Raw genomic sequence first — 27,276 nt, 5'->3', positions numbered from 1 at the left:
GTCAAGATGGTGGCTCCAGAGAGGTTGCACAACCTGATTTAAAATGTGGACTTTATTGAACTGCGATGGTCAGCTTTCCATAAGCTGAAGATGCAAAATGCTGATAAATGGCATAATGCAATTTGCAATCAGTTCATCATGTAACTTGACTTACGCGTACTCCCTGGGCTTTAAATTGCACTTAGTTGTACCAGCCCTGAGCAACCTGATTGCCTGGGCTGGAATAGAGTGAAAATTTCCTTTGTTTCTTTGACCAAGGAAAAGTTGTTATTTTGCTCTATTCCTATGCCAGAATAGAAAATTGCAGCAATGACATACAAATGTGAGCTAGAAATCCAAATGTGCTGTGAAGGCTAGGTACGATAAAAGCAACAAGACAAGCAGTTATATAAACTGAGACTACTTCTAACAGACACCTGAATGTTTTGACTTGTAAAAAGATGTGTAAGAATCCTCAACTTAGGGCTTTATACATTTAGTAATTAGTGTGTTAGTAATTAGGCTGTTCCTCTGAATTTGGGAATTGTGCTTTAAAAATAAAAATCTTGTTCTGTATTTTGTACATTTAGTAAGAAACTAATTAACTACCCTGAGATCCCACTTAAGAAAGGGGCATGACCTGATTAAGCCCTTTATTGCCTTATGCCACAATGCAGCAGACAATAACAAACCAGATCCTCATTAGCCTCCATATATTTCACTTTTTTTTTGAGCTGCCTGTTTCATTAATTCTCTTAAGAAAAAGGGTTAGATGAGTGAGACAAATTTACCGAAGTGTGTTGGCCAAACTAACAGCTTGCTGGTGCTGGGAGTGGGAAGCCTAGCTTCTCCTTCTTGTTTTCTTTCCTGCTGTCCTGGGGGTTGAGCAAGTTCACTATCCAAGCAGAAAATTACCTGCTTTATTTATTCATTTAGTCTGTCTGTCTTAGTTTTCTGCCTTGCCTGTATGAAGCTGGCTCGTTTGGGGGTATGGTGAATGCTAGAGGTGGTATAATTTAAGAGGTGAGGGACAGTGTTCAGTGGGAAAAGGTAGGATGTAGTGTTAGGAGCTGGGCTTCTTCCTCACAGGAGCATGGAGATGCTTTATCAGCTCACTTGGTCTCCCAGGACCACATTCTCTGCCTGACACAGGGTCGGGGAAGAGTTAAATAAGGAAAAGCTAAAGTGTGACACTACAGCTAGAGGATGAATTTCACAGAGCAAGGTTGTAGCCTAATAGAGCACTGGTCTGGACTTGGGCATTGAGTGGTAATTAACTTTGCTGCTGATTTTCTGTGAGACCAAGAACAAGTCATTTCACTTCTTTTTGCCAGAACATTTCATCGGCTTCAAGATCCACAAAACATTACCAGCAAATAGTCAAGGAAATTAGTATTACCTTGAGGTTATGGCAAATGGTGTGTCCTAAACAAAATAAATAAATGAGACTCTTCCCTGACTCCCACTGCAGAATTAGTCGTGAGGCTGTTCTGCAGCTCTGCTGTAGCTGTTAACCACCTATGTCCTTCACTGCCTTGTTTTTGTCTTCCTTGACATGCACAGTCCCAGTGGTTTAGTCCCTGTAATTCACTTTTGGCGTGGTACCAGTTTTATAATTAAATATTAAACAGGCAGAAAGAAGCTAGCCTCTTGGTCAAGGTACTTACTTGGAATATGGAAGTTTAAAGTTTAGGTCTTCCTGCCAGGGAATATTTTGTTTATCCAAAGTGGAACTGCTCCCAAACTAGTCCCAGAACAGTTAATAGCCTGGCATGTAGTGTCTGTACCATGGATGAAGAAGGCTGGATTGAGTTTGTTGTTTAGGTAGAGCAGGAATGTGGAGATTTGCCACTTAACCGTGGATTAATATCCTGACCCTTAGTTGCCATTATGTGATGCCTGATCTGCTGGCAAACTGGATGTAACAGGCTGAGCATCAAAAGGCTTGTGATTATACTAATACTGAATATGGCTTAATGAAGTTCTGTCTCAAAGATGGGTTCTGTATTATGACGAGTCCTGGTTTATATTACATCAGAACATGATAAAATATTCTGACTTGAAGAATGCAATCAAAACAACCATTTCTGTATGCAATGATTCTGTATGTATGGTAAAGCCTAGAGAATGCTTTGAAAGTATTGGAGTGGGAATAGTGACCTTCTGAATTTCATTTTCATTTCAGAACAGCTTGTGTGTACTTAATAAGCAAGTTCAGCACTTCTCTGCTTTGGCTTTGGTTTGTAATAGAGCTGAAAAACTTTGCATTATCTTAAATGTTATGATGAATGTAAAGACACAACTATTCTTATGTAATGAAATAGTCCACTAGTCTTTTTTGTTTTTCTCCTCGGTTTTACAGGATAACTTCTTCAATGCTAGTATTCCTTCATTGGGTCTGCGTAATGTCATATATATCAACGAAACACATACAAGGTAATGTAACAAGTCTTTCTTTTGCTTTCAAAATTCAATGTGTTCTGATTTTATGACAGGGAAATCTCTAGGATAGTCCGGACTGAGTGAGTGTATATTGCTGTCCTAAAATGCAGGAACTGGTGCTGACTTCAGGAAAGTAATGTACTTGTTATATCTGGCTGTGTGTATTTGGGAGCTGGGCAAAGTCCTTTGGGGTTATAGACAAGGAATGTAAGGGTCAAACCTGTTTCACAAAAACCAGCATGTTTAAATCCATTCTCCTTAGTACAAATGCAGCATCCATAGCATAATGCTAAGACATACTGCTTTATTCGCATGCTTCAAAATGACTTCAGGCTGCATTTAAATTTACTGAGCAGATCTGGCGCACAATTTAGGCATTGACTGTTGTCACTAGTGACAATTAAATCTGAACATGTCTTGAGAGACTGTCTCTCCTCTGCCTCTGTGGCAAAGTGCAGCTGCTGAAGGATGGTGTAGATGACCTAAAAATGATGATGTATCTTTGCGCTATTGGAAATATATCTTGTGTTCTTGGATGAAGATACTGAAAGTACACAAAAATCTATGCTGTTCTTTGGAAAGTTAATAATGCTTGCTAAGGTTTTTGCAGTAATCATTAGCATAAGCAGATCCTGCAGAGTTTGTTGTAGAGTCAGAGCAAACAAAGAGAGGCCAGCAGCCCAAACGAAATGAGCCAAAGTCTCTGAGTGGAAGAAAGGCAGCATTGTGCCATGCTTGAGAGGGAGGAAGCTAATGTTAGAGGCTGTTCTTTCTTCAATTTGAATTAATGATGTCTTTTAGAGTGGAGCTTGTGGTTTAGAATACAGAAAATTAACAGAAATAGTGTATAATGTTAACTTTTTTTAATTAGTTTCAAAGGTCTAATGCTTGAATGGTTTTGAATGGTCAGTGTTACCTAAATTAGGAATATAAAGGCAACAAAATACGGGTTAATGAATTACTCTGAAATAAAATGCCTTTAGCTCAGGATGTCATTATAGTATGAAAATTGGCAGTTTTAATGAAGTTCTGAGGTCCCATGGGGTTACCTAGTCACAGTTTCTTGGCCTTAGAAAGCAAGAGGGATTCTCTTTAACTCCTAGTGTAGTGTATCTGCATTGAGGCATTAGCACAGCCTTTTTCTGAGGTGTGAATATGTCAGTTTTATAATACATCTTGATTGGGTCTACTCTGCATGTTTTTTGTCTTCTATCATTGCTAAATTATTAGAAAACAGATTTTTCTAATTGTGCTATGTAGTGCCTAAGCTGTAAAATGATGTAGAAGCCTTTATACCTTGACAGATCCCTGCAGTAGCTGTATGCTATTGTGATATGTTCATAGTTATAAAATTGTTGTCAGAAAGAAACATATACCTAACTTTGCTTTCTGGAAAGATCAATAAGGTGCTCAAACTCTGATGAAAACAGGAAAATGGAAAGGCACTTAAAGCAGAGTCACCAGTCTACTTCCTTGGCAACACGAATAGCAAAATTCTTTGTCCTTCGAGATGGTCTGAGTATTTGTATAACCGTTACATGTCAGACTGTGCTGATGGCTTGTGTATGTGCACTCATGTTGATTATAGTGCAAGTGGCCTGTGCACTCAGGTGGTTTGCCCTTTCGCAGTGTAAACATTCCTTCTCATCTTTCCTAGCTGGTTTTAACCCATGTATAAATTTACTGAAATGTGGTAGGGAGGTTTAACAGCCAAGATCAGTAACGTGGGTGACAACAAGGAGTGAGATCTTGGCAGCACTCCAGCATGGAAACCAACATGAGCATTGCCATCCATGGTTCGGTTTGGGGCACTCACTGTAGCATCAGCATTGCAGCAGCAGCCCTCAGGACAGGGTTTTGCGTAATACAGAGTGCTCTAGTCTTATGAATGGCCAGAACTAAATTTCTTCTTCCAGCTGTTAGTTATGCCCCATCACATCAGCTCTGCTGTTCGGGGGTCCCAGGTCTGTTTTGTCTGGGGAGTGACCTGCATGAGTGCGGGCTTGTCCAGTCCTGGCCTGGTAAGTAAGGATGGTGAGGAGGGAAAATAGTAATGAATATTCACTGCTGGGGACTGGATTTTAGCCCTTTGTGTATCACGTGCATCGTCTGTGATGTTAGTAAAACTGTTCAAAATGACATTTTCTCAGGTAATTACTGTTGATATGATCCAGAGAGGAGAGAACAGGGTTAAAAGAAAAGAGACTGGCCGCAAAAGCTAAGTAGCCTTACTTAAACACTTGAATGTGTAGGGAGATTTACTGATCATTTAGTGGTTCTACTACTTTTATAACTTTGCAAGGAGGAAGTACGTAGGAGGTACATATGACTGGGTGTTTAAAAACACTGGAAAAGAAGAAAAGGTTACCAAAAAAGTGTTTTTAGTGTTGGTAGCTAAAGCAAACATACTTTCAGAAGTGTCTGTGAGAGTTTTCGCTGTGTGTATGTGGACGGCTTTCTCAAGAGAACTCAGTATTTCATGAAGAAGTTGACAAACCTGTTAGCTGGGCATTTTCATTCCTTGTTGGAAAATCACTGAATTGGGAATCGGCACTGCCTCTTCTTATGTCTTTGCTGAGCTGGGGAGTTGATTCCAGCGGACAGACAAAATGTATATGCTGGTTTGTAGCTACTTTCATGTGATACTATAGATGTTTTAAGCGCAGTACCACCCTGAGTTGAAGTAATGCAGATCCCAGCTGTGTTGGATACTTAATGCTATGCATCAATTATATGATCCATAATATTAACATATTGGCTATTTACTAGAAGATAGAGAAGCTTTTAGGCAGCCTTTCATAAATCTTTACTTACTTTTGCTTCCTAATTGCATTTTAGGTGTTTGTAATATTATTTCTTTTTTTTTTGTGGTGAAATATTTTGAGGGTCACACTCAAATACCCTTCATATTTTTGTAGGTACAGAGGCTGGCTTGCGAGACGCTTTTGTTATGTCCTTTTTGTGCAAGAGAGGGATGTTCATAAGGGTATGTTTGCCAAGAATATTACAGAAAATGTGCTGAATAACAGCAGGTAAGATAATGTAAAACAAACTAATTTTTTTTTTTTTTTCCCCTGAATGACTGATACATTATAATATGATTTAAGAATTTGGAAATGGCAGGTTTTGAAAATCAGACTTTGAAAATAGTAGAGGGTGCAGTATCTTCAGCACAGCTTTTCAGGTCTGTAGCTTGCAATTTCCATTTGAATAGTATAAGGGGAGATTAAGAGCTATAATGCTGCAAATGAATGATGCATAGTGGGTGGACAGCAGAGAGTACATGGAAAAATAAATTGCTACATGGGAACTCTTCAAATGTTTGTTTATGTAATTCATGTAAATCATTACCATTAAAGTCATACCACAGTCATCAGAAATTGCCGGTGTTTCAGAAGTAATAGGAAAGCAGCATTTCATTTTAGAGTACCCTGAGTATACACCAAGAGCATGAGGCAAAACTGGAAAAAGGCTATAGAATGAAATACCCACCCTTTACTTTGTGGGGCTTTTTTTTCTGTTTCATGTACTGCATTTTAAATGGCATGCTGAGCCCCTGATAAGCTATTAAGGTATCACTTTTCCCTGGACACAAAGCAATTCAGCTGCCCACTCCTTGAGTCTACTTTTGTCAGAGGGCACACACTGCCTACATTAACATTCCTAACTGTCCTGAATTTTTAATGTTCAAGTCCCATCTGAAGATCATAGTGTTGCTTTTGTAAAGCAAAGCAGATTGTTGTGGTGTGTTAATCTCTCTTAGATATGTTTTAAGTGGGGAAAAGAGCCCTTATAAAATTCAGTTACACTTTGTAAAAGTGAGAATTCGGGGGCGAGGATACTATAGAAGTGCAAAATAGCAACTGCATAAATGTGTCTAATAAGGTAAGTGAAATTGCTGTGACAGAAAAAATACTAACAAAGATATTTCAGCTATTCCTTCTGCATTTTAACTTTATTAACAGTTTCTGAAATCAGTGATCTTTTAATATCATTACCTGTGAACAGTGTACATACTGTTCTATATGGTCAACTTTGAGTGCATTTACCAATTGTCCACCTATTTAATCAGAGCTTAGAAAACTACTGAATTAAATTTAATGCATTTGGAGTGCACGATATTTCAGTGTGCGTATTCTTTTATGCCTGCAAGTTGCTCCTGTAGTGATACGTAGCTCATTCCCAGCTGTTTGTGTCTTGAACACTTCTGTTGTGTGATTGTCTCGTATGTTTTACTTTTGAATGTTAGAGTCCAGAAGGCCATTGTAGATGAAGCTTCTGAACCAAGTACTCCAGGTAGTTTTGCTCAAACAGATCCTAAAGCTATCAACAAAGTGAAGAAAAAAGCGAGGAAAATTCTCCAGGAAATGGTAGCAAATGTGTCACCTGCTTTAATCAGGTAAGAAAAATGGCTCATCAGTATTGTCAATGGGTAGAAAGCGCTCTCTGTGTTATACCAGCAGAGCCTGTAACACATTCATAAATATTAACTATTCTAAAAAATAATGCATTATTCATAAAAAATCCCTGTTCTAATGTTAACTAATGACAGAGTAGTTAGTCTTCATTTTCAGATGCAGCAGAAATGATCTGGCTTTTCAAGGGATAAGGTTAAATACAGGCATGTTTGGTTTTTTTCTTCTGAAGCTAAGTTTGGTGCTAGTGCTTCGACCAATATTAGTATCCTTCGTTGTTTCAGGCTCATATGGGTGAGAGCAGCTAGCTGCAGCATCTTAGACTGTGAAAGATCTTTTTTTCACTAGCCCACTGAATATCAGAACCCAGAGAGTGCCTTAGATAAAATCTTCTACTCTGGTGTCTACCCCTTACTATTAAGGATGAATTTGTCTCTGTCATGTTCCTAGTCCCCTTCACCAACTTTCATGATGCAAACCCCATATTTTTCTAACTATATTAAGTTCCCCCACAAGACCAGATACACACTGTCACCTAATGTGTCCCCTAACTGACTTAGTTATTATAGTTGATTATACAACCACCATTAATTTGTCCTATATGGTAAGTGGTCTTTGCCCTTTGAACAGCCTTCACTGAGGTTGACACTAACAAGATTTGTGTCATAACTGCAGGAGGCTGAAATGTGGTTACTAACCATGGCTTAGCTGATAGGCAAAAACTTGTTAAGCAGTTGGATTTTATAGTAATTTTGTTCGAATATGAAGTCGTGAGATTTTACGGCTTTGCCTTTTGGCATATAGAAGCAATATGAGAGGGAGGCAGAAAGGAACGGAGCTTTTTGAATTGTGTTTGTTCTTACTTCAGGTTGACTGGCTGGGTGTTACTGAAGTTGTTTAACAGCTTTTTCTGGAATATTCAGATCCACAGAGGTCAAATAGAAATGGTCAAAGCAGCAACAGAGGTAAGGGAGGCTGGGAAAAATCTAATAACATAAATTTCTGATGTAGTTTCTAATAATGCTTAGAGCACTTTTCTCTTTTGAGAAGAGTTCTGTTAAGTCTGTATGATACCAGATTGTAGAGAAACCTGTCTCATATGCATGAAATAGAGTTTTTAATTAAATATAATGCTCTTTGAGTTGTGTAAGCTAAAATGCTATGTGAACTCTGGTTTTACCTTTGATTTAGGATCAAATTTGAACTATCAGGCTGAATGATTATTGCGGATAACCTTCAGCCAGCATAATTTTGTTTTTTGTGCTGAGGCATTCAGTAATAAATTAGGAGTAGTCTATTTGGGATTTTTCACTCTTGCCTTAATTTGGAATAAAAATCTTTAAGAAATAAACTTCCATTTCTTACTAGAAATTTGTTCCCAGTCCTTCAATATTTATTGAAATTGATCAAAATAACTCCTAAATTCTGCTATTTTCTTTACACTCAAATTAATTGATTCTTTTTGCAGGGTTTTCTTTAGAAAGATGGATTAGATAAATGAAACAAAAAAAGGTTCCTATTATTTTCTCTTATCTTTTGATTACGGTGTTTGGGAACCCCACTATTCATAGATCCTTGTTAATATCTAATAGAAAGAAATAGAAGTGCTTTGGTGACACTGATGATCTAGTCACATCCCTTTAATTGTTTGATTGTTGTCTGAAGAAATTGGGAATATTGATCATTGTGAATGTAATGCATACAACTAAAAACTACAGCCGTGAAAATTAGGAAGTACAGTTGACTAAAATGTTCTTGTGCCACAGCTGAATGAAAACCAGAACTAAAAGTGATGGTAACCAGAAAATACCATCAGTTCTGATAACACGATGCTAGCAATCTCAGTGATTGATTTCAGAAAAGGAGTAACATTCTACATATCTTACCAATTGTCTTCTCTTTCTTTCTCCTTCTCTCCCCACCATAGATGAATTTACCTCTTATCTTCTTGCCTGTTCACAAATCTCACATTGACTACCTGCTCCTTACATTCATTCTTTTCTGCCATAACATCAAAGCACCCTACATTGCTGCAGGGAACAATCTCAACATCCCCATCTTCAGGTAATAACCTCTCCTTTATTTGTCCCTTCCAACCCTAACGATTTTGTGATTCTGTGAAAAAAGACTGAGGGGGGGAACTTCAGGAGACCTATTACTCCATATATCATATTGTCCAAGTGTCAGATAATCTGAGTATTATTGGGCTATCGTTTAGAACTCTTTTGGTTCCTATTACATCCTCAGAGAGCATAACAAAATCCTTCTGAGAAATTCTGTCATAACCTAAGTAGCATAAGGAAGGATATTCCTTTCTTCTAGGAGTCTCAAAGTGGGTAGGGGATTAGGAAAGATGAGTATGTGAAAGTGTTGTGAATGGACATCTCTTCTTTGTGAAGTTCAATGATCTGCTGGGCAGCAGCAGTACCTAGTGTGTAATACTTTGTGCAAAAGTACTCCAGTTTGGTCTCTCTTTAAATTATATTTCTGGTGGCTGAAGAACCTACAGTCTTTTAGGTAGTATTTTGCTAGTAAGACAGAATTTGGAGATAACTGATTTCTGAAAAATCCACTGGATATTGCAGGAAATTATGAGGAAAGAAGGGGGATACCTTGGCTTAGAGGGTGTTTTGCACCAGTAGGTGCTGGTCGTGATGATCCCAGTAAGAAAGGCATTCAGAGTCTATGAAATATCAATTAAAATTATATCTGTTAGGGCTACCAGTATAAAGAAAGAGAGACTAACGTAGGTAGTCTAACGTCCCTTTGGTCACTGGGAACCCCAAGTTGTGCAGCATCCAGTGGGCCTCCGATCCACACACAGCACATTGTGCAGACCCTGTCTGCAGAAAGGGTTGCTCATTTTGGTGGCTTGAGTTAGTATAGGATTTTCTTATAGGAAAGGAACTCTATTCATAATTTCTTCTGTCAAGTGGAAAGAATGTTCTCATGAGAACTTCTTGCTGCACTGTTGGACAAAGGCAAAGACACGCAGGTGGTGTAACTGCTGGTGCCAACTGGACGCTGCCTGCAGGCCATTCTGTTAAAATTAGTTGGCTGAGCTGATCCTGCAGCCAAGGGGTATGTGCAGTACAACATAGGCACAAGGGCCATGCTCTATGCGCAGCACAGCACAGACTTGGGCCAACTCAGCTTAACTGTTATGTGAGTCACCAACATCTCAATGTAGAAGGGTCTCCCAGTCAGGGTCGATGCAGAGGGCAAGGGGTCTGGCAAGTGAGGCAAGACAGCATAGAGAAGCCCGTTTCTTAAGTTAAATAGAGTAATATTTGTGTGGTCCCATCATGTGCAAATAGTGTAATACATCTTAGTCTCTGAAAATTTCAGTGATTTCAGTTCCTGTTGTGTGCTAGGAATTCTGTACTGGATGTGTAGTAGTTTCCTACAAACTAAAATCAAAGAGTATAATTCTTCTTTATCATGTAGCACATTGATCCGCAAGCTAGGAGGATTTTTCATACGTCGAAAATTAGATCAGAGTCCTGATGGTCGTAAGGACTTCCTCTACAGAGCTTTGCTCTACGTGGTACGTATTTCTTGTCTTTGTTTCTCTAGGTAGCATTTCAGTCCATTGGCAAGTGGGAAAGTGGGTTCTGTCAGTATGTTTTTTACTGCTTTGAATTTGTCTTAGATTTCATGCTGCAGAAAAAGGATATATTTCTGTATGTAATCTTGACTGTATAGAATAAACAATAATTGAATGCCCAGCATCTTCAAGGATGAACAGGTTTTCACCTTGTATAATCCTTATTAAAGACAGTGGAATTAATGCCCTCTGAATTAATGCTAAACTTAAGCTCTTTTCTCTGATTTCTTTTGTACTGGGGCAAATTCAGTACACTGATTCTATAACTTAATGGAAGTCTCTGTTTATGATGGGTTGTTGTAATCCTTTGTACCATTCAGTATAATAGCTGTATTTGCATCTTGGAAAATAGGATGTACTGAGGAAACAGAAGGATTGATGTATGCAAATTGACTAGATCAGCTGTTGCTAGAGATGCTGTTCCTGAACAAATGGCATTACACTGCTTGTATATTTAAGCAAGTTCAGTTGCAGTTTGGTCTGGGTTTATGTCAAGGATTAATCATTGCTTTTGTTTTTTTTACAAGTATTCATGCCAACTCATGATCTTCCAGTGTTTGTAAAAGGAAATGGTTGCAGACAATGTATTTCAAATGTGAATTTGACAGTATAATTAGATATTTATTTTTTCTTCTTTTCCAATCTTTTTGTATTTAGCACATAGAAGAATTGTTGAGACAGCAGCAGTTTTTAGAAATATTCTTGGAAGGCACACGGTCTCGAAGTGGAAAGACATCTGGTGCTAGAGCAGGTCTTTTATCTGTGGTAGTGGATGCTCTCTTCTCAAATGCTACTCCTGATGTCCTAATTATACCTGTGGGAATCTCCTATGATCGCATAATTGAAGGTCACTATAACAGTGAACAGCTGGTAAGAGCAATTTAACAACTTGTTTTGCCTAGGGGATTTTCTGTTTATGTGCAGGAAAATGTGTTACATAGTTAAATGATGTGCTAGTAGTCTTCTGTCTCATGTCCTTGGTGTTAGTGTTGTAGGATGTAGAGTCATGAATCACAAAACTTCTCTAATGGGGAGTGCTGAGGTATGGATGACATATTTCTAAATGCAAATTAATGACATACCCACTCGAACATGTTACTTGTTATCTATGGAAAAAAATAGTTCTCTAGATTTAATTGAAGTTATAAGGTGTGTCAGAAGATTCAGCCTGTTTTGTCTGCTGTCACATGCATTTTAATTTTAGTCATAACCTTTTAATTGCAAATTGGAAACATAAAAGCCAAATCAACCAGCTCTGTTTTCCAGGGCAAGCCTAAGAAGAATGAAAGTATTTGGAGTATAGCTAGAGGAGTCTTCAGAATGCTGCGGAAGAATTATGGGTGTGTCAGAGTAGATTTTGCACAACCATTTTCCTTAAAAGTAAGTTTAATATTTTGAAGATCCTTCTTCAGGCTTGACATTTTCAGTGTTTCAATAGTGGGACACATTTATTTTGCATTTTCTCTTTGTGGGTTATCATCACAAGCATTATCTGCTGAAGTCCATTCTGGTGGGACAAAAGTATCCCTGTTTTGCCGAATGTGTGAGTCTTTGGACACATTTGTGTTAAGTTGAAATAGCGTCGGAGCTGGTATAAAGTGTTATTTAGTTTTGAACTGGTGTAAGTATTCTCACTGGGGTGAGAATCTTTAAAATGATCCTTGCAACATGTAGTAATCCTTTACTTTGAAGAGACATTTGGAGTTGAAGGAAACTGAATACTGTTCTCCAGTTCAAGTAATTAATTGGCTTACGCTATTGTTGAGGAAGGGCATTTATCTCACTGGACTTTTAAAATTGCTAAGTAAATCAGTAGCTATAAAAATATCATGGATAATATGTCATAAAAATTTGCACGTTCTTTGAGTCATAGTTTGTTATTAGTTTACAACTATTACCTACACTAGCTCACCAAATACTGTTGTGTAGTTTCTCAGGGAATGGGGTGGTGCAGAAGTATCTGCCTTCACTTAAATTTTCTCTGATCTCTTTGCAGAATCTGCCAGTACTGTACTTATCTGCATTTCATTAATCTTGTGTTCTGCTACAGTATACCTTATTTTTAGTGTGACTTTAATAAGATTAGCTACTGTAACGACAGCCTACTAGAACATTATTCAAATTAATTAGGTGTTCTTCTTTCTGCCCTACTTCTCTCAGCAAAGCAGTAGGTTGGAGAGCTTTGGAGAGTTCAATTACCACAGCATGAAACTACTGTGACCGTCTGCACTGCATTATAATTAGCGTAGTAGGGAAAGATATTAATTCACTTCCAAAGGAGAAGGCTTGGGCTATTCTTGGTGGGGAGTTAACAGTTGTTCTTGGATCAGTGTAAGGAAAAGAAGGTTATCTGCCTGCTTAATCTAGTGAAATGCTAATCACTCTGTACCTTCCCAGCAACCTCCTTCAGGTTTCATTTGTCTCTGTATTCAGTTTTGTACTCCAAAAAGGTAATAAATCACATACTTTTTTTTTAAAGTATGCCTTAACCAAGATTTGCAGAAGTGTAACTTTATTTTTAATTTGAAGTTATGTTACTGCAGGTTTTTCTAAAGGAGATGAGCTTTGGGGGTTAATTTTGGGCATCTGTAGTTCTGTGGGCACAGGCTTAGAAGCAGGGGAGTGTGAGCTGGCTGTGAAAGTCTTTTAAGCGGCTTTCCTGGGAGGGAACTGTTTTCCTGACCAGCAGGTTAAGTGGCTCTTTAGTTTTCCAGTCTTTATAGAAACTGCAAGAACACAGTGTCCTGAAAACAGAATAATGTAAATGCTAACCTGTAAGGAGAGGTGTTTGGCTTTTGAGAAGTTAGGGATTCAAGAATTCCAAGCATGTGGTACCCTCCCTGCTTCCTGGGTGCTTTAGTTTGTGGCACTGTAAGGGGTCTTACAACTGGAGTATCTATGCTAGTGTTTACCTATGGAGAAGTTCCCTATCCTGATGTTTGAGGAAAGCAGCAGCAAGCAATAATTACAGTCTCCATGTTGGTTCTGAATGGATATTACTTTGCTCTCACTCATGTTAATGAAGGCAGTTCTCATTAATTTAATCATGGCGAAGCTAGTCTCAAAGGAGTTGTTCCCAGCACGGTACTGACAGGGTTTATGTATTCTTTTTTTGCAGTGATTTTTATGAAGTACAGATTTCTTGCTGTGAAAAGTCTGCCTTTTCATAGAATAAAATCAAAAGCAAATAAACTGTTGAAAACTTTTCATTTCTGTGACCTAATTACTGCTTGTAATGTAAGCTATTTTTAATTGCAGTTGCATTTTTTTTTTTAGTAATTGGCTTTTTCATATAATAATATTATCAGTGGAATGCAAGAATAAAGTGGGAAAAGTACTAAAAAAAAAAAATAATAAGTCTTCTCTTCACAGGAATATGTAAACAGCCAAAGCCAAAAACCTGTGCCTGCTCCTCTTTCTTTGGAACAAGCTTTGTTACCAGCTATACTTCCATCAAGGTACAGATTTTTTGGGTGTTGGAGAGAGAGAAGGCAGGTTGGAGTTTGCTTGGTTTTTTAGTTTTTTATGTTACATTCCAAGCAGTGCTTTAATTCCCCAACTCCCCATTGTGTATAGGAAAACTAAAAACTTTGATAATTGTAACTGCAATTTATTATGAGAGTTGCATTCTTTCTGGAGAGCTCTGTTTAAATAAGCTCAAGGAGGCTTTTTTCTTTTTTAATTTTAGTGAGCTCTGTTGGTTTAATTTTCAATTTTATTGAATAATTTAGGGAAAAAATGACACACTAAATGAAAAACTAAGGATTAGTTTCTAAACCTCAAAATCATTTCAGGTGGGTTTTGATATAATTTCAAAGCAAATAGAACTTGGGACTGAGTACCCCTTGCTCAGGGAGGTGACTGTCACTCAGAACTGCAGAACTGTGCACAAAGGCTAGATCTGCATTTGTTACATGGATAAACATTTAGGTTGAGGTCTTTGCTGGACTTGCACAAACCTGTGTGGTCCTCATAGAGACAAAATCAGTCATTTATCTTTATGAAGTTGTAGGTCCATATAAAAGACCATTTCTAGTTTGTAGAGAGGCTACGGTGGAAGCTGCCTTTTAGGCAGGTTTGCTTCATGTACTGTTGTCTAAGTGTCATAATGTGAATTTTTATTCTGTATTCAGACCTAATGATACTGTGGATGAAGGTACAGAGGCCTCACTGCCCAACTCCAGGGATATTACCAGTGAACCCTTCAGAAGAGAACTGATATCCAACTTGGCTGAGCATATTTTGTTCAGTAAGTGTGATAGTATCACTATCAGCTACCTGTTTTGTTTTGCTGATTGCATGAACTAACTTGCTGTTTTGTAATGTTGTACTTCCCAAGTCTCTCCATTCAGGTGATCATTTCATGCCTTCAAATGCTCTCTTGACAATTTTCTATCCTTTCTCTGCCTCCTTCCCTCTTCACAATTTAATAAGCTCTCTGATTAAGTACAACGTTTTTATTCTGTTTTGTTAACTTTTATATTCCTTGGACTAGTATACTGAACTCGCTGTACTCTGAAGTGTTTCATTGTCATATTGACAATGTGATTTCTTATCACTTCATTTAAGAAGTTATTGTGGTGTCTTAATGGCATTATTTAAGATGAACTCATCTAGCTGCATGGACCAATGTTGCCAGATTTTATAGGTTATGTGGTGTGTTTTTCAGTCAGATCTGTGATTTGTGGTATGAGACATGCATACATAAAGCAGTACTTAGCTTAGTAAACCTTTAAGCTTTACTCAGCCTTCTTAGTTCAAATTAATTTGATTACTATTGTTAACATATAGACGTCATACACTTTATATTTAATTCAGAAAGTACAGTTCTGTGCCAATATTGCTATTATTTTTATTTATTTTTAAATGAGTGCTCTTGTTACGATATTCTAAGCTTCATAGGTGCTTAACAAATTATCTTGCTTGCCTCTAGCTGCTAACAAGTCTTGTGCTGTGATGTCTACCCACATTGTTGCCTGTTTGCTGCTGTACAGACACAGGCAGGTAAGGCTACCATGCTTAAATAGCCAGACATTACTTTGGCCTTGTTAATTAAAAAAACAGCATGTATTTTACTATTGCATAATACTAAGAAGAAAGATGCATTTAAATTAAAGTGGATTTCAGGTAGTCTGAGTGCTAATATTTTAGTTAGTAGTGGATGCGTGAAGATAAGCCATTATTGACAGAGTGCAAACACTCATGTGGAAATAGATTTCATAATTCAAAGTGTATTTATGCTTTTTTTTGAAGAATTCATGGGTTTAGTTCATTGTATTAAGATCGTATTTTACATCTCAAACACATTCACCATTGAATATGGTAGAACCTCTTCTGTTAATTTTGAAGTTAGTTTTACTGTTCCTCAGTACTAGAATATTATATCACAGTGGCAGAAGGATACTAGTGTTTAACTCAAGCCTTGTGCATGGGGCTTGGATAAATATTTTTGTCTCCTACAATTGTTTTGCATTTTTTTCTGAAATTCCTTCTCCCTCTAATCTCAACCTTTTAATGCACCGAAATTGAGAACGAATTGAAAAATAGTGGTCAGATGTGTAATCTTGCTTGTCGAGGACAGTGTCACCATTCCCGTAGTCTAGTCTTTCCAGTTTCCTGAAATAATGGAGCATTTTACAATGTGATCTGAAGCCATCTTGACAAAAAGCTTTTCCTTGTGTCCCCAGCCAGTTGAACAGTTCTTTTAATTACAATATTGCTAGATAATTGATCGTGCATTTTTTTATCATAGGTAATGTAAATATGTTATCTGTAACAAGTTCTTGAACAACAACTCAGGTCTCTGGAGGTTGTGAAATAAACCAAGATGCAAACAAAAAACCCTTGCATTCCTATATAGCTGCATGGGTTTAAAATAATTGTATGTAATTCAAAACCTGTGGACTATGTGTAAAATCTCCATGAAAATTTTTGCTCATATGACTGTTGTGCTTTGGATTATTGATAGTTAGTGTATTGTTTGTGTTTGCTATATATGTGGTTCTGTGGTTTACAGATAAACTCCTGTGCAGAAAAATTGTTTCACTGTGTGATTCTGTTTTTCTTTCTAGGGAACAGATCTTTCCAGGTTGGTAGAAGATTTCTTCTCCATGAAGGAGGAGGTCTTAGCCCGTGACTTTGACTTGGGATTTTCAGGGAACTCAGATGATGTTGTCATGCATGCCATCCAGTTGCTGGGGAACTGTGTAAATATCACGAACACAAGCCGAAACAATGAGTTCTTCATCACTCCCAGCACAACAATACCTGCTGTCTTTGAACTCAACTTCTACAGCAATGGAGTACTTCATGTATTCATTAAAGAGGCCATTATTGGTATGTTTTGGGGTTTACCAAGGAAAGGTTTTCTTGTAACCCATGAAGTCAAAGTATCTGCACAAAAAAACCTCATCGGTTTTGCATGTTATTTACTTTTATTTATTTCTTCCCTCTCCCCTTCAACCCATGTGTTTGGTTTGTGGAATGTTTCCACTCATTTTTGCTATCATCCTTGATCTTCCTTGGAAGTATTTGTGCATTGCTCACCACCATAGGCAAGGCACTATCAGAGTTTGAGTGAACACAACAAAACCTGTGCTTTGGTGACACAAACAATGTAGCGGTGAATTCTGCCTTCATTCTTCAGTTGCATGTGTAATGTTTGACTGCTTTTAGGCCTAGAAATAGACAAACCATAAGTTTTAAGTTTCCTTTGCTATAAAGCTCTTTGGAAAAATAAACTTTGCGTATGTTTGTTTCTGCTGTAGCCTGCAGTCTTCATGCGGTTCAGAGTAGGAGGTACAGAAATGGTACTAATGGTGCTTCTCCCAGTTTGATTAGTCAAGAACACCTGGTCCGAAAAGCTGCCAGCTTGTGTTACTTGCTTTCTAATGAATTTACTGTATCTTTGGTAAGTAATTGCATTAATTGCCTACGTTTTAAATTTTTGTTCTGCTTGTAACAGCATATGTTACTTTAAAATTGATTGATGCTTTTTTCAAGTGTCACAGTTCTGATATGTTCACTGTAAGGACAGTCTGATGGTAGTGGGTATCGAGAGGCTGAATATAATTTGACAAAGTAAGATAGCGTTGTTCCATTTGCTTTAAGGAAATCACTGAACTTTTGAATGAATGTGGTTCGTCAGAAGAGTTCATCTAAAAGATGTCTGGCCTGAGATAACACATGAATTAACTTGCCAAACTCCTGTCACTACCTAGTTTCCTTGGTAAGGTGTGACAACATCGTTTGATCCTGTTTCAGGGATACATACTGAGTGCACGCCTGCTGCCCATGCAAGTGCTGAAGTGGGTGATGCTGGGGTGAGCCTGTGGCATTTCTGCTGTGCTGGTTTTAGGACTTTCCTGAGAAAGAAAAGCTGCTCACTCTCTGTCAGCTTCCCACAACTTGATGTTGGGCTTCTTAATGCCTTCTAATCGATTTTGTGTTGCTTGTGTCATTAGACCATCATAACTATATCTGCATTCTGTCTAAACTATTTGAATATTTTACTTAAACAAAAACAAGTCTCTAAGAGTAGCCAACTCATACGGGTTTGCATAGATGATTGAAGTAATGCTGGGAACTAAGGCTTCAGATTCTGAAGATACTCTTAATTTGCATAAGAACGCAATAGTCAGTGTGCCGCGCCTAGTACTTAGTGGCAGCTTTAAACATGGCCTGAATTTGGTTTTTGGTTTGTTACAAAACACTGAAGAAAGCTGATTCTGTCTCAGTTCTCAAGACACTCAGTATACTTACACTCTGTAGACTTGCAATTTTAAAAGCTAGTTGGTGGTTTTTTTTTTTTTTTTATGTGTAGAATTACTTACAATTCTGGGGATTCTTGTATTAGTTCTTAAACTTGTACACATATTTCTGACTTTTGCCTTTATAAAGGAAGCATAAGCCAAATTTAGTATTTTTGTCTCTGCAATAATGTAGCTCATATGGTGGGCCTCTTCGGCGATCTTATCCTTCTGCTTTCAGTTAGTAATTTTAACCTAAAAAGTATTTCCTACATGATTGTGAACAATGTAAAAGAGGTTGTGCATTTTGTTGTTCTGTTTGGTTGGTTGGTTTTTTTGTTTTTATTCAAAGTTTCAAAATACGTAAGGGAATTTCTTAAATGTGTACTTTCCTTTTCTAAATAAATCACTGGTATGAGCCTCAATGATTTTAGTTTTACGATGATTTTATTCCGGAATTGTTTGACTAAAATTTGGCTAGAGGTGATTAAAAGGGGAGAATATTTGATACCTTTTTTTACTAGCGTAGTAATGCATTTCTTAAGAAAACATTGGACAAATTTCAGATATCCTATTTCACTGTAATTTTTTTAATGTCTGCCAGGATAAACATAAGAGTGGTGCATTGGGATTATGCTGGTAAATGTTCAATAACTGGTTTAAAAGGAATAATAAGTGCTGTATCTAAAACATTCATACAGACCAGGGAGCTGGTGTTGCTATAATGGTTATAATGAATCTGATTTTTTCAGTGTATTTCTTTTATGTTGTACAGCCTTGCCAGTTGATATATCAAGTTTGCCATGAATCCGTGGAAAGGCTGATACAATACGGCATTCTTCTGGTGGCCGAGGTAAAGTGATAGAGATATTAACCGAGCTTTGTTTTATGTACTTGACTTTAGCTATAGTTGTGTTTCTTAATTCTGAGTCTTGTTCTAAGTACGTGCTGCTACTGAAAGCTTGTACTAACTTAACAGTTCAGGACTGATACTGTTTGTTCCTACACTATAAGCATCATTGGGTATAGTCATCATGTGATGCTATTAATGACTCTGTAATTTCATTGTACCATTAAACCTACCAAGGAAGACACATGTTTTATACGGTCTTGTAAAATGGGGATTTATTTTATTATTGGAGCCTTTTCAAGCTGTAGCATAGTTACATGGACATTTACTTTCTACTCTACAGCAGTCAGTAGTCCAGATCTTTTGTCCTTCTTCGATTCTTTTGCATTAATGTCAAAATTATTGTACACCTCTTCTACTAGGACAGTTTGCAGTTGCAGGGTTGTACTGGAGTTGCTGTATGGTACAATCTGCCATAGGTGTACAGTGTAAAGAAAACCTGGGGACCAGGGGGCAGCTGACTTGTCATACCTTTGCTTCCCCAGCTTTTTTTGTGCACAGTAAACAAACCTTGATGTCCAGGAGGAAGTAACAAAATTTACAGAGCATGTAGAAAAGAAGTTACGCATTTGGCTGCTTTCCTCTTGCAGCTCTCCAGTTTCAGAAGCTAGAGCTGCTTCTGGTGTGTTCGTCAGTGGCCACTGCTTCACTCTAATCTTACTGCTTACCTTTTGATACATGCTTCCGTTTTTAATGTATGTAACCATAGGTACTATTTACTTAATACAACTGGATATTAAACATTCTCCTTTGGAGTTACTAGTGCTTGCTTTTTATCTGAACTACTGGCATGTTGTGAGGCACTAGATTGTAATCATTATAAGATAAATCCAAAAATAAATGCTAATCAGAGAATTAGAAAGAAACCTGTATGTTCCATGCCTAGGGCCAGATGAGAAAAATAGGTGTGGACTGCAGTAGATATGCACCTCTGTCTACTCAAGCATGAAACCTGTCTTGAGGGTTCTTCTGTAAGTTTTGGTTGCGGAGTCTGGTGCTTTGCTGTTTATAGCTGGGATATAGATAGCTATCAGGCAGCATATAAGTATTTGTCTGTGTTGTCTAATATACATCAGTGCAACATTTGAATGCTTAAAAAGGACATATATTCCATCAGTACATTTCTTATACTTGGAAAATCTCCGTACCTGCTTACTCTTTAAAATGTTAAGAATTTGCATAATCAGTGCAAACACTGTAAGCAGTGGTTGTTTCATGAGTTCAAACAGGCTGGAAATGTTTGTGGGGGTTTTACAACCTGTTCTCTAGGAAAGGTCACTAGCTTCTGCCCCTTCCAATGATTGCAGTTTACTGCTGACATTAACACATAGATAAATTTCCCATTAAATTGAGCTTCATTGAGCCTTGCTATTTTTTTTAACTCTTTTCCTGTGATTGTAGTGTCTGCTTCAAAAACTAAGAGATATTCCTAACACCTAGTCATCTCTGGTATTTTTTTTAAACTGATTTTGTGCCCTTTGCTTCATTCAAAATGTAAGATTGGAAGGACGTTATTCTTCCTTTGCTGCAGAGGCCTTTTTTTGTTGTCATGAGTATTTTGACTAATCACATGTATGAGGTGTCTGTTATCCATTTGGTTTTAATCTTGCCTGATTCACATTTCTAAATTCAATAACTGTGTGGGGTCTTTCTTCAGTGACTTAGCATTGGTGACCTTTGGAAAAATCTTTCTGTTCTACTACTTTGAGCAGAACAAGTAATGGTGAATGATTGATATTAATGCTTCCCTAATGCAACTGAAAACACTTTCTTGGCAAGTGCTACTATATGGCCTCTGGTGGGAAGATTCAGCTACACTTTTTCATTTTTATGTGATGGGCAAACTAAAGAACAACAGTCTTTCTCACCAAACGTTTCATTTCTTCCTGCTTGTCTCAACCCTGCCTATAATTGGGTCTCACCTGCTTTCATTAAATTCTGGTTAACGAATGGGTAAAGTCAGATGAGATTATAAAATTGATTGTTTGCCTGGGTTTGAGTTCTTTATTTATTTACCACTTTGCCTTTCAAATTTAAGCAGGATGATCAGGAGGACGTTAGCCCCAGTCTTACAGAACACCAATGGAATAAAAAACTCCCTGAGCCATTATCTTGGAGAAGTGATGAGGAAGATGAAGACAGTGATTTTGGAGAAGAGCAGAGAGATTGCTACCTGAAGGTAATATGATCCTAAGGCTAATAACATTGAAGCCTGTTGCAAGAGATACAAACTACTTCACTAGTGCAGGAGAGGCAATGATAATTTTTTATTTTTTATTATTGGTTGCAGTGTTGGTCTGTTGTATTTTGCTACAGTCAATAAAACACCTTTTGCTCCTCCCCATGAGGAAAACAGCTGAAGAAACATCAAATAATCTTATAGGAGGTGGAAGGACAATGGTTACTATCATGAAAACTGAAAAAGGCTTAAGTATCTTAGTGTCTGAATGTTTTATTCCTTATTGACACCATGTGCTCTAAAAGGGGCACATCTGGCTGGTATTTATTTTCAGTCTAAATTTCACTTCATAGATTGATTGTGTTGATTTTAGTCATAATACAAGTTTTCTCACAGAGCTGAGGATATCTTGGTAATATTGAGGATATCTTGAGGATATCTTGTTAATATTTAGAAACTTACGTCCATCTCTGTGAATGTATGGCAACCCTTCTGCTGGCTGCAGAACAGCGCGATGTCTTTAATTTTATCTTAGGAAGCTTGTTATCAATACCCTGATGAAGAAAAAAAGTAGCATTGATCTGTGATGTGTAGTGCCTGTTTTGTCCCTTGTGGTAAACTGCTTTTCTGCTGTGCTTTCATAATGTTCTGTATTGTGCCTCTTTTTTTGTATTAAGAATTATTTTGTCTGCTGCTTTGCTCTGTACTGTGTTGCAGGTCGTTACTTGTTTCCACTGGTCTCTCTCACTTAAGCTCTTGTTGCCCTTTCTTAGGTGAGCCAGTCTCAGGAGCATCAGCAGTACATTACTTTCCTGCAGAGGTTGTTGGGTCCGTTACTGGAGGCATATAGCTCTGCTGTCATCTTTGTGCACAATTTTAGTGGTCCTGTTTCAGAGTCTGAATACCTTCAAAAGTTACACAGGCACTTAATAAGCAGGACGGAGAAGAATGTTGCTGTATATGGTATGTTAAACTGTTTTGGAACTGGATTTGATTTATACTGTTCTTCCTAGCACAACGTAGCCCAGATCCAACTGCAGTTTGTTTATATCTGAGTTTTCTTTCTTGCAGCTGAGAGTGCTACCTACAGTCATGTGAAAAACGCATTGAAAGTCTTTAAGGAAATTGGGGTAAGTGTGCGGTGATCAAAGCTGGAGACTAAGTTTCATTTTAATAGTGAGAACAATTTTGACAATTCGAGGAACCTGTTTAATGTCAGTTCAAAATCTGTGAATGTATCTGTGCAAATGTATTGTGGGGTTTGAGCATTTTACTTTCCTTAAAGCTTAGGGCTGTAGGAGAAGAGCACACATTGCAGAACAGGGCACTTCTTGGCCCTGAGAAAACCTGTCTAGATGAGAGATGAGTGACTAGACATTTTTGTTCACAGCAAATGAAATTCCTGTGCTCTGCTCCATGTCCTTACTGGACATTAGTGACTACGTTGGAAGGCTGCGAGCATGCTCTGTGCTTAGTAACACCTACATTTAATTTTGGAGGACTACTTATATCTTCAAAAAGTATTAATTGCTGAATTTTGACTTAGCAGTGATTGGTACTCCAGGGGAACCATCCTAATAGGCCCACAGTGTCCACCATGAGGATACAGGTGTTCTTTAAAATAAAGGATCAGTTTTGCACTTTACTACTAGCATTTTGAATTTTAAATCCCCTAACTAGACTTTGCAAATGAAGGAGTTTTCTTTCAACTAAATAATACAGCTTCCTGAATGCCAGATGGGATTTAGCATTTTAATTTTGGAAGCATCAGCATTTAGACAGAGTATTTCTAGAGAAGGGTTTCGAAGTATTTGTCTTTAATTCTAATGTAGTAAGTAATCTAACAATAGTTAGACTATAGTAAAGCCTATAGTAAAGTTGTCTTCCTGTAAGAGCTGTAAAGAAAGCACATATCAAATTGATCATATTTTAATTCATTCTGCTGTTGGAAAAGGGGAACTAGATAGCATCTGCTGAGCATCTATTAAGGGCATAGCATCTGAATTCTTGTTATCAAAGTGCTTACATCTTGAATTCAGATGCCTTTTAAATGCTTGTTTTATCCCCTGCTGTTAATAGTTGGCTGTTTATTATATTTATTTCTCAGATTCTTTTCTTCCATACCCCTTGAAGGACTTCAACATTGAGTGAATTCTAATAGTATAATAACCCCCCCATGGTACAGGGGTTGGAACTAGATGATCTTAAGGTCCTTTCCAACCCAAACCATTCTATGATTCTATGAATATCTAAAGGCATTGCCATCTAAGCCTTCAAGAAAGAAAAAAAAAGTCTTGTAAACGAGGGCAAATTTATTATAGACCATAAAATTTTCATCACAAAAGAAAGGAGATCCCTTGAACATGGTGATACTTACATGTATTCATGCTGTGCTTTAGGTTTTCAGTCAGACTACACAAAGAAGAGACACCATTTTGGAACTAAGCACTACGTTCCTACCTCAGCGCAACAGGCAAAAGCTACTGGAATTCATCATGAGCTTCATGGTATTATAGACCACCTATAGCACCTTTGTCCAGGGACATGAAGACAGGGTTTGAGACCCTGTTAAAGCCTGGGGACATTTGCTAATCCTTCAAAGCGTAAGGTGCCACTGTCTGGGTAAGGCCTTCTCTGACTTGAACTACTAGAAGACAAGTGCCTTCTTATGTATGCATTTATGGGTTTCTTACAGTCCCAAACCTGTTGTAATACAGTGATACTCACATGACACTTTGGATACAGGTAATTAAACACATTGCAAAAAATAAGATAAATTATTAGAATTAGACTTAAAATGAAGAATAAAGTTTTATCAGTGTTATGTTTTAATTATACTTTTAAAGACTGTAACAGATGCACAAATGCACATGTTGATGATCTGTAGCTAACCCTGAGATCTCGAGTTTAGTGGCAACACAGCTTATGGCATAAACAAATTAATTCTAATTCAGTTCTACTGTTTTAAATAAATGGTTAAAAAAATTGCTTAGGCAGGATAAATACTTCATGGATAAAGCCATAGTTTTTCATAAATGTTAACATAAATGCCAAAATCTAATGAGAATAACAGTTACAGACATCTGAGAATAATGATCATGTAGCAGATGATTGTGAGAAACATTGTCAGCAGGCAGACCTTGCACTGTTAGAGCAGTGGTAAACTGCACTAATCACTGCTGTCATGAAGAATGTGAGAGTAGTGTTCTTGTTTTTATTATGGCCTCTGTCATTCAGCCAGATGAAAGTCAGGAGACAGTTGCCTGAATGTGAATATCTTGTAAAATCTTAGATTATTTAATTGAAAAAAAGCTATTAAGTTTGGTTTTGTTTTGTTTTTAATTAATAGGATGTCAGATTTGTTTTTTAAAAGTGAAGACTTGATTTGGTGAAATAATTCTGGCCCTAAAAATTTCAGCAATAACTTTCGCAGTTCTTCAGAAACAAGTGTTCATATTGTACTCTGTTGTTGAGCAGGTCTAAATTGGCATGAAGTAGTAACCTCTAGGAACAGAAATATCAGAAACAATGTACTTTTGACTCTGACCTGCAGAGTCAAAACTGACTTACAGACAAAAGAAATCGTAGACCAATTTGTGATGAATAAATTCTGTCCTCTGAAACAGGACTCTGGTCTTGCGATTTGATCTTTTCGCGTGGAGGACTTGCACTGTAGATTTCGTCTTCTTTTCATGTGAGTGGAGATCAGATTGCAACCTGTAGTCCTGTATTTTAGTACAGCTGATCTAGCTGAAGCAATAACTTGATGGTATGTGAAGCTGGTTTGCTTTGCTTGTTAAATGTGATTTTCCTCATTTAGATTGCCTTCTATTTGAGGGAAATCAAACATTTTGGTTACTGCAGTGTTTCACTTCATTCTCACGTCCTGGCCTTGTGAACAGAAAATCCCCCAAACTTCATCACATAGTCTCTGTTGCTTAACATAAATATGGAAAAGCATACTTGAATCCCAGCACTTTCGCTGTTATGCCAGCACAAAACTGATGCAGACAATTTGAGTTTGTGGCCAAGGATCTTGCATTTATACTGCACATATATCAACAGGAATGTTTCTGTAAATTTTTTTATTAAATGCTATTAATATTTTAAATGGGCAGTTTATAGTTTATTAGCATTCTACTGTTAGCACTGTGAAACGCATGTGTTCTGTCACTAAACCAGGTGCTCTACAACACTTAAAGAATTTCTGAACCAAAGCTACATATAATACAGATAGAACTGACCCTAGTGTCGCTTTTGTTCATACATCCCTCCGCTGTCTTAGCAGGATAGTGACTACATCGCACATAATTTGTTTTGTGAAGTCTTTCTAGCTATTTAGAAAACAGTTTCATCTCATACTAGCTGCTGTGCACTGTTAACCTGATGAGTGCTCCATACAACAGTTGTTGCTGATGGCTTCCATTTATTGTCAAAAAAAAAAAGACTAGGTGCTTCTGAATAATGAGCTTTCATAGTTTACTGCATTTCAGTAAATCTGAAGTGTACTAACAGTGAAAATTGTATGTTAAACAGATTTTTAAAAGTGAAGCAATATGAAATAAACAAAACTTGAGTCATTTTATGAAGAATGTTCTGCCAACTGATGTATTAGTTACTGTAAAACCCAGGAGTACTGTGGTCACTGGAGTGTTCTGGCTAGGTGTTAAAGATAAATTATGACTCACAAATAAATAAATCTGGTTAATACAAATCAGTGAGTGGGTAGGGCAATAATGCATGTGAATACACATTAATGCGTACATTCAGTATGCAGAGGGAAGGGGCACCTCTAAAACTGGTTTGTTTTGTGTGGGGAAAAAAAACCCCTGCATGTGAGAAGTCAGTACTATAAATCATATGCCACTGGAAGCCTTTGCATTCTGCAGCAAGATTGTATGTACTCATATATATGCAAGTGTGTATATTATGACACACAAGAACTATGCTTTTCCCTCAAAATAAAGCACAGAATGTAAAATTATCAGGCTGTAACAGTTAAAAACTGAAACCAACACTTTTGCACTGTATTTACACCTTCAGTGTCTTCTGATTCTTATTAATCTCTCATGTTTCTTTTGTTGATAGAATGCCATGTTGATTTAATTTTGATAACCAGTAAAGAAGAAAGGACTGGCCCTGAATTACCACTGATGTATTTTAAGACTCTCCTCTTACAAAGACTTGTACAAGTCTTGTCATTCTTATGAGCATATTACTCAGGTGTGCAAGTCTTTTGGGGCCAGGATCTTTCAAGATACGAGAAACTTAATCTTCCCACATGCATCCTGTAAGTATCACATTTGTAGAGTGATGAAAATGTAGAATTCCCCTGCCTGTGCTGCCACAGCTACCCAGGCCCCCGGGATCATAAATTTGTTAATACATTTACTTCCAACTCACACTGACACTGGAGGCATACCTGCTTTCTCTTGGACAGTATAGGGCTTTATTCGCCTAGCTTTGATTTGGAAGCATATCCACACACTTGCGTTCAGCTGACTGCTTGCTCCACAGAGAAATATCAGAACCACCATGTAGAAGAAAGTTGAGCTGGGAGGTGATGTAAGATACTGTTGCTCTTATGTTTCTGTGCTAATGAGCCTGATACTGCTTCCTTGAGAACATTACCATGTTTTACCCGTTATGTGTAATGCCGTGTCTGTTGTAGAAGCACAGAGGTGTACTGGAGTCATTTTAATAAATTAAACTGTTTGCTAATATGACATTTAACAAGTTTTTCTAGTGTTTTTTTGGGTTTGGTGGTTTTTTGTTTTTGTTTTTGTTTTTTTTTTGTGTGTGTGGCTGGTTTGAGGGGTTTTTGGGTTTGGTTGTTTTTTTTTTTAAATACCCTGCTGAGATAATTCATTCAGCAACTTTGTCCCTTTCCAGGTAGTTTCTTAAATTAAACAATTAAAAGCTTTCATTGTAAATAAATCTCTAGCAGTGTATGTGCTGGAGCAGAACCATTTGAAAAGCAGATTGAGGTGACATCC

The 27,276-nt window shown here is 37.5% G+C and overlaps 1 protein-coding gene across 11 annotated transcripts in view; it reads left to right on the top strand.

Annotated features, from left to right (window-relative positions):
* GPAM (glycerol-3-phosphate acyltransferase, mitochondrial) overlaps positions 1–27,013 on the top strand; it is a 44,908-nt gene extending 17,895 nt beyond the window's left edge. For 10 of the 11 annotated variants that reach the window (XM_030487276.1, XM_030487272.1, XM_030487274.1 and 7 more), the window contains 18 exons: positions 2,342–2,415; positions 5,340–5,453; positions 6,671–6,820; positions 7,705–7,801; positions 8,764–8,900; positions 10,284–10,383; positions 11,101–11,313; positions 11,710–11,823; positions 13,816–13,901; positions 14,577–14,692; positions 15,377–15,447; positions 16,515–16,779; positions 17,211–17,353; positions 18,967–19,044; positions 21,140–21,280; positions 22,054–22,243; positions 22,352–22,410; positions 23,680–27,013. In XM_030487276.1, coding sequence (XP_030343136.1) covers positions 2,342–2,415; positions 5,340–5,453; positions 6,671–6,820; positions 7,705–7,801; positions 8,764–8,900; positions 10,284–10,383; positions 11,101–11,313; positions 11,710–11,823; positions 13,816–13,901; positions 14,577–14,692; positions 15,377–15,447; positions 16,515–16,779; positions 17,211–17,353; positions 18,967–19,044; positions 21,140–21,280; positions 22,054–22,243; positions 22,352–22,410; positions 23,680–23,796 — 2,265 coding nt within the window. In that variant the 3' untranslated portion in view covers positions 23,797–27,013. The remainder of the gene's footprint in view (positions 1–2,341; positions 2,416–5,339; positions 5,454–6,670; positions 6,821–7,704; positions 7,802–8,763; positions 8,901–10,283; positions 10,384–11,100; positions 11,314–11,709; positions 11,824–13,815; positions 13,902–14,576; positions 14,693–15,376; positions 15,448–16,514; positions 16,780–17,210; positions 17,354–18,966; positions 19,045–21,139; positions 21,281–22,053; positions 22,244–22,351; positions 22,411–23,679) is intronic. The other variant, XM_030487268.1, reaches the window with a different exon arrangement.
* The last annotated feature ends 263 nt before the right edge of the window (positions 27,014–27,276 follow it).

The sequence above is a fragment of the Strigops habroptila genome, chromosome 5, assembly GCF_004027225.2.
Source record: "Strigops habroptila isolate Jane chromosome 5, bStrHab1.2.pri, whole genome shotgun sequence".
In the NCBI taxonomy this organism is placed as follows: domain Eukaryota; kingdom Metazoa; phylum Chordata; class Aves; order Psittaciformes; family Psittacidae; genus Strigops; species Strigops habroptila.
Note: the sequence above shows the minus strand (reverse complement) of the source record. Positions and strands in the feature narration are given on the sequence as shown.